Source organism: Pecten maximus, chromosome 17 (assembly GCF_902652985.1).
Source record: "Pecten maximus chromosome 17, xPecMax1.1, whole genome shotgun sequence".
NCBI lineage: Eukaryota > Metazoa > Mollusca > Bivalvia > Pectinida > Pectinidae > Pecten > Pecten maximus.
The window spans coordinates 31,570,115-31,582,118 of NC_047031.1; the positions used below are offsets into that span (position 1 = coordinate 31,570,115).

The 12,004-nt window shown below is 35.9% G+C and overlaps 1 protein-coding gene across 2 annotated transcripts; it reads right to left on the bottom strand.

Annotated features, from left to right (window-relative positions):
• Positions 1 to 3,486: 3,486 nt before the first annotated feature.
• On the bottom strand, positions 3,487 to 11,547 carry LOC117315646. 2 transcript variants are annotated; one of them, XM_033869933.1, is made up of 11 exons: positions 11,426 to 11,530; positions 11,213 to 11,251; positions 10,266 to 10,345; positions 8,948 to 9,019; positions 8,707 to 8,803; positions 8,290 to 8,372; positions 7,805 to 7,876; positions 7,455 to 7,590; positions 5,349 to 5,504; positions 4,599 to 4,628; positions 3,487 to 4,225 (listed from the first exon to the last, which is right to left on the bottom strand). In XM_033869933.1, exons 1-11 carry the CDS (start codon positions 11,493 to 11,495, stop codon positions 4,185 to 4,187), a joined length of 876 nt encoding a protein of 291 aa, XP_033725824.1. In that variant the 5' UTR covers positions 11,496 to 11,530; the 3' UTR covers positions 3,487 to 4,184. The 2 variants fall into 2 exon arrangements, 1 of the variants encoding a protein (XP_033725824.1); XR_004529735.1 differs by lacking the exon at positions 3,487 to 4,225 and adding an exon at positions 6,929 to 7,354 and having other exon boundaries at positions 11,426 to 11,547.
• Between the last annotated feature and the right edge of the window lie 457 nt (positions 11,548 to 12,004).

Consider the following 12,004-nt stretch of genomic DNA (forward strand, 5'->3'; position numbering starts at 1 on the left):
CTCCTTGCCGGAATGCCGTGGGCATTCGGGAAGTCTCGGGTGTCTTCGAGCTTCCGGTGAGAGCGCGCGAGTCAAGCCAGTCTTGAGATCAACGCCAACCTGTGAACACTGTGTTTGAAGTTCCACCTATTGTGATATATATTGTATTGCTGTTTGTGCTGCGCCCGCGCTGCTTGGTAAGCATACTATGTGATATGTCAGTGACCATTATTGTATATGTATGTTATATGTGGTGACGCTACACGTGGTTTCACTATAGTATTTACAATTCATAACTTACGGTATATTGCTGAATATTTATTTTTGCACAATATTTATATAACAAAATAGCCCTCCCCTTCCTCCCAACGCGAATATAACCAATTAGATAGTGTTTAGTAATTGGTTCTTACGCCGCGGTCACATCCTACGGTCACACACCTGAATGACCGTGGTTCGTTTGACTGTAGTTCACCGTAATCAACAAGAGTGCAGAAAGTTCGACAGTTCGAAAAGTTCCCCGGTTGACCTTACCTGGCCATTGGAATTTCCATAGTATCAATGGTTGTGTGGTGTTGAATACGGTCAAATACGGTAATCAAGCTAATCAATATGGTAAATTATTGTCAAGTATTGTCAACTACATTCAAACAACAGTCACAGTTTCTGTGAGATTTTTGGAGTTCAATCTATAATCTTATAATTACGTTGAACTATGGTTATCTTCGTTTAATACTTACTTCATGTGTTTAGCTATGGTCAACTACGACCGCCTTCGTCATCTCCCACAATGGTCATCTTCCACTACGGTCAACTACAGTAACCAGTCAAATTGGTCGGTCACGTAATATTGTTAATTTATACTTAATGCTTTTTGACAAATATTTCAATGATATTGTACATTTAAGTTTTAAAGAAATAGCATTGCTATTATGTAAGAATACAACACCTTTATTACGTTGCATATATTCGTATATTTCAGGAAACCTAAGTATGACACTTGGGTGCTTAAGTATAACATATCGCATAACTGGATTTAAAAACAGCACGGCTAGAAATATCTCCTTACATGTATAATAGTGGCATGAATAACATGAATTGAAAAAAAAATCATTATTTTATATAATTATTTTTTTGCCCAGCAGGTATCCACGAGAGTTGATTGATAAGTTGCGAGCCTCATATTGAAGGATTTGAATTTTGCCGGACATCTTGCATTATTTTTCAACATAACCCCCTTCACTATCTACACACTTTTGCAAGCGGTGTTAAAGGGCTTCAATGCCACTTTTATTGAACTCCTTTTCTTGGCTGTTCAGAACGTCATCCACTGCATGTTAGGGTCAGAGTTAGGGTTATCAACTGCATGTATGACGTGATTATCGGACTGAAAGTGGGTGCCTGAAATAGCTGTTTTCAATTGTGGAAATAAATGAAAGTCTGATTCAGTGAGATCAGGTAAATAAGCGGATGCTCAATCAATTTAAAGCCACAATCCTGAATGACAGCCATAGCAATGACGGTCTTGTGAACAGGAGCATTGTCCTGATGGAATAACACACCTTTAGTGAGCTTTCTGCGGCGCTTAAGTTTAATATTTTCCCGTACCATTGTGCCATTGATAGCTTGATCCGTTTAGAGATCATCTATCAGTACAATACCATCTGTTTCCCAGAAACCTGAGGCCATAACCTTCCCAGCTGAGGGAACAATCTTTGCCTTCTTTGGCAGGAGAGAGTCAGTGTGTTTCCATTGTTTCGATTGTTGGTTGACCTCTGGGGTAAAATGATGGACCATCGTTCATCCATAGTGACAAATCTCTGACGAAAGTTGGCAGGATCTTCCTCTAAAAGGTTAAGATGTTCAAGCGATATTGTGCGTTTGGTGTGCTTTTGATCACCTGGCAGAAGTCTCGGTACCCATCGGGCCGAAAGCTTTCTCATTGCAATATCCTCAGTCAGAATGGAATGTTCTCTTTCCTGTGAAATGCCAACTCTACTGGCTATATATCTTTCTGTGACTCGTCTGTCAGTCATAACAATATCATGAACTTTATTGACCATTTCTGGTGTCGTAACATTGACAGGCCTTCCTTGACGGGGTCATTCTAAGGCTCTGTCGGCTGCGCTTAAATTCCGCCACCCACCTTTTCACTGTAGCCTATGAAGGGGAATCTTTCCCTAGTGTTGCTACCATATCCGCTTTTATGGCCTTTCAGCTGACGAGTGACCAGTCCATGGGTACACGGCCCTATATAATCAGAGAATAGTAGGACTTGAAAAAATATTCTTGCGTATCTCCTTCAATACTAGGCTCACAACATATCAATCATCCGTCGTACAATCACAGAAAGTAAGCAGGCAGTGAAGTGTGTCCGTACCAACTTCACCGGTCGGTTGATATTTGTGAGATATTATAACATATGTTGCGGTCACATGGCAGGAATATTCATCAATATCTATTTTTCAGGCAGATATTTATCAGAATCATTATCGACGCTTTGTTTTATAAGTAAGCCACTTATCTCGATATTTTGGTTTTCAGTTTAACTTACAACTAAGCTGTTTGTTAATGCTTTCAATTTTGTAATTGTTATTCATTTTTTTATATTAAATTTGGGTTAGAATAACAATTTCGTTAACAGATGTGTATTCTCAGTCGCTTTTATAGGAAATTCATTTACATAAGCATCGTTCACGCTTCTGTTTCAGTAAGCATATTCTAACACGATTGGGTTACAGTCACATATCAAACACGAAAAGTGTATTTTGACCAAGGATTATTACAAATTTTCGTAAGTATTGTTTCCTAACGTTTATATATGAACTATTTGGTATAAATTCTTCATGCTTGAGTGACCGGGGGTCAAAGTAGTAACATACTTGCCTTTCACCTAGGCGGCCGGGGTTCGACTCCCCGATCGGACGTCAAAATCCATGGTTTAATCTGGGTACTTCAGTTCCCTTTCACCATAGCACCACTCGCTCGCTTCCATCCAGTCCATCAAGCGTTATCAATATATGTTGATACAAATTGTTTCGCAATTGAATAAATGTTACAATGTTCAATAAGTTTCGAGTCTTAATCAATAACATTCTAATAAGTTTCCATTTGTTGATGATGATGTGTTACTTGCTCAATATCTTCTAAGTTACTAAGATATGACAGGAATCATTTTGAAATGAAATCGCAACAATGTACTCTACTCGTCACAGGCCCTGCTTTTATTTATTGATTATTTTCTCTTAGAAATTATTACGATGATGTATCGGCCAATCAAAAGGGACGTTACAAACAGCGACGTCATTTTTTTTTTCGTTTTTGGATGATATCCATTTTTGAGTCAATAGAAATTCTTTTAACATTGTTTAAAACAAGCAAGATTATATCATCTATTGATCACTTAATGCTTTTTATTCAAATAAAGTTGATGTGGTGGATTTTAGTACCCTTCGTTAACCTGTATGTCACAAATGAATTCATTTGAATGATGACGCGTTCAGAATATACACTATACAGTTTTTAACATTTTTTTAAAGTCTAAAATTGACAATAATGAATTTAATTGAATTTACGGGTAATTCCATCTCCCAATCTAGATTTTAACATTAATTAATACCTATTGTAGATGAATCATTTGAATTCAAAACACTCAGGACCACATCACTGATTACTCTAGATGCAAATTATTTTTGCATTGACAGATTAAACTTGTACAGTATTGTATTGAGCTACTGGCCTATTTTTGAGTCAGGTTCTGAATCACAAGTACGCGAAAACATGATACATTATGATTAAGTGAGATATTACATTGGTCTAATTGTTAAGGATCTTCAACACATGAATACGACGATTGGATGATACCTAGATTTAAAGATGCGGTACCATTTGAGCTTGTAGAATATTTACTCTAACAAAAGATAAATTACACCAACACATTTAAAAACCAAACACAATCTATTGTATGACAGATGTCACTAACATGCAAAGTAACACTCTCTAGATCATAGCATTCTCTATATAAAACCTTTGATCGAAATAGGCGCTAGGTGTTAGCAAATTTAGTATTGGAACAATCGACAGTCAGACACGATCCTGAACAGTATTCACGACATAGAGGTCGGAGGAGGGGGTCAGAGCACAAGCCGATAGCGCAATCGATCACCTGGCAACGTTGTAGTTCAAAGTTTTGAGGACATTGGCCGCTAGGTGTCGCTGTCGTACTGTGGTGGGACGGCGATGGTTGCTTGAGATATTGGAACAGATTATTTTATATTAGAATAAAAACAAAACTTGGTTTTCTTTTCGGTAAAATATAAACATGAAATGAGCTAGTATTGTTGTTAGTGCCTCAGTTTAAAAAGAGATCGACATGGAATATAGTTTGATTAAAAATTGTTTTCCACAGTATATTTGTAAACATTACAGCAATACCCATGTGATGTAAATATATCCAATTAATCAATAAATGTTTTCCACAGTATATTTGTAAACATTACAGCAATACCCATGTGATGTAAATATATCCAATTAATCAATCAATAAAATAAATCCGATTAAACATTCTAAATGATGATTAAAAATAGTTTACTTCAAAGTGAAAATTAATCATAGCTTACTTGGAAATCCAGGAATCCCTCCAGCGCCCACTGAAAATGTTTAAGTAAAGAGATAGAAGAAAGATATGCGTTTTTTCATTGGTATCCTGAACCAACGGTATCGGCCATAATTTTCATGTCCAATGATATATTAAGAATTCATTTTATCCATTTATACAGTTAGAACGCACTTATAATTCACTGTAAATTTCTAAATATAAAGGTTAATACTCTTCTATCAACTTTTGTTTTTCACTTAAATAAGGCAGTACTAATTGTTCGAATGATTGGCATCTTTAAGTATGAATTAAGCAATAGATACAGTATTTGTGTGTTTCTGGCAGGAGCTCAAGAAATTACACTAGTCATTATCAACTGTTTTCTACAGATACACTTACCGCGAACTTAATCATAATTCTGGACACTCGACAATAAAAGAAATTCGTGCGTAGTAGTCTTAATGCGAATCTACATTTTGTTTGCATTTGCCCTCTTTATGAAAAAATCCGAGACTAATGGTTTCGTTTTCATCGTTGTATTCTTTGATGTTTTTGTCCTCGTTTTAACAAACCTAAGTTACACTAAAGGTTTAGTTTTCATCGTTGTATTCTTTGTTGTTTTTGTCCTCGTTTTAACAAACCTAAGTTACACTAATGGTTTCGTTTTCATTGTTGTATTCTTTATTGTTGCCCTCGTTTTAACGAACCTGAGTTACACTGATAGTTTCTTTTCATTGTTGTATTCTCTGTTGTGTTAACAATAAAGACTTACAGCAGACACCACAGCTCCTTGGACACATCAGGAAGCGTACCGTCCGGTCATTACAGACTGTAGGGTCAGATCCTAGCAGACTAGAGCAACGTGAACTGTCGTAATCAAAACAGTTCTGTAGAGGAGGGGGGATCAGCAGGTCATATCCAATGGAATCTGGTGGTGATAAAGATGGAACCAAGGAAATTGAACATAATGGAGAACTGTTAATTGGTATCATTGTTGGTATAATATCTCTTTCATTGGAGACTAACTTGAAGGTGAACAACCATCAGAACACAAATGGGCCTAATTTTTTTCGAAATAGTAATAATTCTCAACAAAAACACGTTAGGAATTCATTTTTTAAACAAAACTGTATTTTGATGCATTATCCGTCATTTAAAAACGATCTATTTTTGTATGTCGGAGAAATCATAACGTATTGATTTGGGTGTGACGTCATCTGTTAACATTGGAAAGAAGGTCGTAACCCACGGTATCAGATACTTACAAATTATGGACTGATATTTACAGAGGAAATGTTATACAATGGAAAGTGGTAACTTTGAGTTTCAATTATTTTCTTTGAATTATATCTAATGTTTAGTTTGAAAATATATAACTTTTTTCCTCTGCTTATTACGTAATACGCAGAGAAAAAAAGTTATATACATTTTGTATTTTCAAACCAAACATTAGATATAATTCATAGTAAATATTATTTTATTCATTCAATCGTTTTATAGTACATACGTGCACCAAATGCTTGTTCTCTATGACACAAATTTAAATGGTTTTTTTTAAAAGAAGGAAGAGTTAATCATATCAGTAATGTTAGTTTTTAGTTTTCCAGGAATCAATATCTAACAAGAATATAATAATCAAATTATCTATTTGAATGGAATCACGATACTAAATTTTATTACATTTTTACCAGTGAAATATCAAAAATTATTCATTCTATAAAAGTGATATTTTTCACTAGTGAAAAATATCACTTTTGCTGATTTGACCAATCAAATTAATGATTAGAAAATACCAAAATAATTGACCAATCAAAAAGCTCGACATATATGTCAGCACCTGGACGGGGGAACTACTTTTTTGTTTACATTAGGCCTAGTTAGCATACGGGGTAGGTTTTTCGTTGATAAAAAATGTAATAAACAGAATATTTATACGCACTCGTGAAAAATATCAAAATATTAGCCCCACTCGTGAAATATATTTGGTATTACTGAAGACACTGTTAGATATCCTCTATATAACCTACACTCGTTAAAAAAGTATTGCGTACAGGAGATTCAACTCCATCTAACAGTCATAGTCTGTCATTGGTACCACGAAGATACGAACCTTTACGACATAGATCCCGATTACACTGACCACAGTATGACGATACGAACCTTTACGACATAGATCACGGTTACAGTTATGTCCAGTGTCACAACACTGACCACAGTATGACGATACGAACCTTTACGACATAGATCACGGTTACACTGACCACAGTATGGCGATACGAACCTTTACGACATAGATCACGGTTACAGTTCTGTCCAGTCTCACAACACTGACTACAGTATGGCGATACGAACCTTTACGACATAGATCACGGTTACAGTTCTGTCCAGTGTCACACTACTGACCACAGTATGACGATACGAACCTTTACGACATAGATCACGGTTACAGTTATGTCCAGTGTCACAACACTGACCACAGTATGACGATACGAACCTTTACGACATAGATCACGGTTACAGTTCTGTCCAGTCTCACAACACTGACCACAGTATGACGATACGAACCTTTACGACATAGATCACGGTTACAGTTCTGTCCAGTCTCACAACACTGACCACAGTATGACGATACGAACCTTTACGACATAGATCACGGTTACAGTTATGTCCAGTGTCACAACACTGACCACAGTATGGCGATACGAACCTTTACGACATAGATCACGGTTACAGTTCTGTCCAGTCTCACAACACTGACCACAGTATGACGATACGAACCTTTACGACATAGATCCCGATTACACTGACCACAGTATGACGATACGAACCTTTACGACATAGATCCCGATTACACTGACCACAGTATGACGATACGAACCTTTACGACATAGATCACGGTTACAGTTATGTCCAGTGTCACAACACTGACCACAGTATGACGATGTCGCACGTGATTGGCTCTTAGTCATCACGTGCCGCCGGCCAATTTGTGGGACTCCGAGATATCCACAACTCTGAAAAAGACAATCATACACAACGCATGCACTAACCTGCCATACACAGAATTGAAAGGGACACACAGTGTAATGTGCAAAACCTTTCAACACAATGTTTTCATAAAATATACACCCTTATATAGAAATAACACCAGCGCCCCCTTGTGGTCTAGTTTTAACGGGATGCAATTCGGAAGGCTGTCAATGCTTAATACAAAAGAGCTGTACTTACCGTTTTTGCTGCGCAGCCTAGACGATATCGCTTTTCTTTGTTTGCGTTATAAATTTCTTCTGCATAACACATCTTCAACATAATAAAGTATCTATCAACATCATACTAACTGTGTATACAGGTACACCGGAAAATGGTACTAATGAGACGGAGAAGGCACGGCACACAGGTAGATAATGATAAGTAGGATTACAAAGATATGATATTCACATTAGACAGAAACAATCACCATTCTCGAGATAAACAATAAACTGATATATCTACATTCGTTTCCAGAACTGTTTCTTAAAGGGTAGGGATGGTTACTTTATGGAATCTTTAACGGGAATTACATTGTTCTTTTAAAAAGAAAACTCATCTATTTTTTATATTTCAAATTTTATCAGAATTTTTCCTTAAATTTCGCTCGTCAAAAAAGGACACAACCAATTGCGACATCACAGAACTTTTCACATTATTTCACATTATACTATAATATAACATACCTGGTCATCATCACATTGTATATCACGGGTACACATTTGGGGATCAATGACGTCATCACACGCAAGGCATCGTTTACCCAACTCTGGTGAAATAACAAAACATGATTTCCATGATTATTATCAAATTGGTAATTAAACAATTTTAACTGTAGTCTTCTTTTAATTTAAAGAACGAGATAAGGACTGGTTGGTCGTTCTCAGTATAATGTGATGTGACTTGGCAGTGTCATGTCAGTGTGATAACACTATATCAGTTGTCCCACTCTCATCATTCGTGGACGCTATCCTAATATTACTCAACCAAACAAATCTTTTTTGTCAATACTTGGTGATGTTAAATTTTATTTCATGTTTTATTAGAAATTAATTTGATTAATATAACTGGATGAATATAGGTCAAAGTTTACCAACACATACTTATCGGAATGTCACATGTCTGTAGATTACAGTAGTCTCCAGTACAACACGATTTACACAGTGTTAAGTCTGACTTTTTCTTTCTCCTCGAACAATGCTGCAAAAAAGAAAAGTATGTGTACACAAATGTACCTAATTTCAGACGACGTGATTGAATAGATATAGAACAAATAAATGTTAACTTGGAATATATATTATATAAATTATGCAGTAACATTGTGCTTGAAATGTTTATACGTACAGCCGCATCCCTGCAACCTGATCGGAACATCTGAATTGCACCGGAAGTGACGTAATGTTCGCCATAACATATCTAGAAACAAATCACCAGGAATCAAGGTAACGATAAAAGTTTAAAGGAAAGTCTCGAGAAACTCGATAAAAACGGAGCTTAGGAGCGAATCCATTCCTATGTATTCAATTAGTACAGCTAAAAGTTATAATCATTTAGGATTGAACTTCAAGTTTATCCATACCATTTGCAAAAGCCGTTGACAGACAACTAAACCCGATCCTCTTTCTCGGTGACAAGACAAATAATCCCGCATATTATTAAAAAAATGTTTTTATTATATTCTCATTAAATCAGTTTTCTATTAATTACAGCAATTTTACAGTTGTCTTGATATTTTATGAAATAAGCAAATTTCTTGATAAATGTGGATATGACAATAAACGTTATTGTTAAAAACTCCGACACGTGGTTTGCGGGAAAAAAGTCCGTCAATATTTAGATACATTCATGCCCAGCGAACTAGGTCACGTTCTTCACTCAATTAATCAATTGATAAATAAACGGACTTACTTACACAAAGGTTATCGATTCAGAAAGAGTGTCAATTATAAATATAATTATGTATATGAGCTTTAAATGTGAACATATATAGAACTTGCAGGTTGGCATCGTCGCACACCACGTCTAATTTCGAAAATCCTATGGATTTCTAATTACATTCTTACGTTTCGATGACTACACTATCAGCCCATCATACTAAGCAAGACTTGGTCATATAAAGGTGACAGTGTAACCATCGAAACGTCACGCTCTTTAACATCATATTGGTTGGTTATACATAATCTATCATATTTCCATTACCAACCTAAAGAGGATGTCCCAGAATTTAAGATATAGATGTAGGTAAGGGCATTAGACCTATAATAATGTAAATGCTGCAGTGTATTGAATAGCTTATTTAGCTTTCTCAGTGGCGTGATATCTTACTCATTAGACCTATGTAGTATTGTAAATGCCGCAGTGTATTGGATACTTTTTAGCTTAATTAGCTTTCTCAGTGTCGTAATGTCTCACCCCATTAAACCTATACTATTGTAACTGTCGTAACATATTGGATACTTTTTAGCTTAACAAGCTCTCTCAGTGACGTAATGCTCACCTCATTAGACCTAACAATAATGTAAATGTCGTAGTGTATTAGATAATTGATAGCTTAATTAGCTTTCTCAGTGACGTAATGCTCACCTCATTAGGCCTATAATATTGAAAATGTGTATTGGATATTATATAGCTTAATTAGCTTTCTGAGTGAAGTAATGCTCACCTCATTTGGTCCACATTGAACAATGGTGTTGCAGTCCCGTTGTTTGGGGATCCGGTCACAATTGTAACACAGCGGGCCATCTGTTAGAGAGTACATATAGAAGGAGATATATACAATAGATGTTTATTACATTCCCGACGACAGTGGATACTACAAACGGAAATAATTAGTACATCTATGAAGTTCACTGGGAAAGACTGTGGAAACAACTTGATGTATTACTATGCATAATAATATTTACAAAAACAACGAAGAATATCGACATAATAACGAAACTATAATTATAACTCAGATAATGTTAGCAAAGGTTAAATAAAAACGTGAAGATTTGCATAGACACTGAAAAAAGTGGAAAAAAAGGAACCATATGAAAAAAGAAAACTAGTGTACTAGGGGCTCCGGAAGAGTAAGCGTCTTTGGCTTCGGTCAAATCCGGATGACAATGCATCGTCTTATCTCTGACAATAGGTAATGTGATCAATACAATTCGGATGACAATTATCGTCTTATCTCTGACAATAGGTAATGTGATCATTAAAATGCATAGCTACATTGGCCGGGTTATCTGTGTTATAAGTTCTGTATGGCATAGGGGAAGCACTTAAATAAAAGGAAACTACAACATCATTAAACCATATACTCACCATGTAAGCTAAACGAAGATAACATATTATCATTAAGTCATAGCTTAACATATTAAAGAACATTCACGTATAACAAAATTACATGGAATAACCTCCCATCGTATGTGGTAACACATCGACAGGTAAAATGTGAGTATGAGCTAGATAAACACTGGAAATGATAGACGAAAAAAAACAAAGATACAACAGTAAGATGGAGTATATTGTATCATACGCTGACTATCAAAGGATTGTAAATATATGTTGTACCTATGTACCTATGTATGATATTGCACGTTGTGTGTGTAGTCAATTTATACTCACTTTGTGCAGCTACATATACCACGAATAAGGAAGTCCATCCTAGGAAAGACAAAAGCATTACATGTCAGGAAAACCTTAGAATGATTGAAATTAAAGCTCGATAAAAGTCCACAAGATCGTGAATAGTTTCCGATACATGCAATAGAATGGAGAGGATAGATACTGTAAAAAGTTATTAATTATTTAATACATGAACATTTTCAAGATATTTACCTTGTATATAAACTAAATTGGCGATTTCCATGAAGACTGACCTATCGTAAGATAGAGAACACACATACATATATACACACTATCAAATACAGAAATATGTTAAGGAATGCAATTCTTATCATAGGTCACTCGCAACAACAGTCAGTACGGCCGGCATACGTAAACGGAATGACACAACTCAACACACACCTGGATTACGTGGCTCACAGTAAAACCAGAATTTGTGCTGTATGGTGGGCACAGAATATGGCCAATCCTCAGTTCATCAACCTTCCTTAACCTAAGGGAATTCATTAACATCAAATTTTCAATTGGGAAGCATTATGGATTAAAGGAAAAAGTCTTAGTTAAGGAACTTTCTTTAAACGCTTTAATGCCATTGAAACCAAACTGTTCAACCCATATCCACGATTGGGTATATTCCCCTTTGTTATATGTCTTCTCCTGTCATGTGCTCCGTTGTGTTCCGCTGGTGTCTAGATATCTGTTCTAACGTGACCATGCAGGGCTTTTATCTGTTTAATAAGATCCAATAAGGCCAGCGCCTGCTTATAGGGGTCATCCAATGGGCTCTGAAAT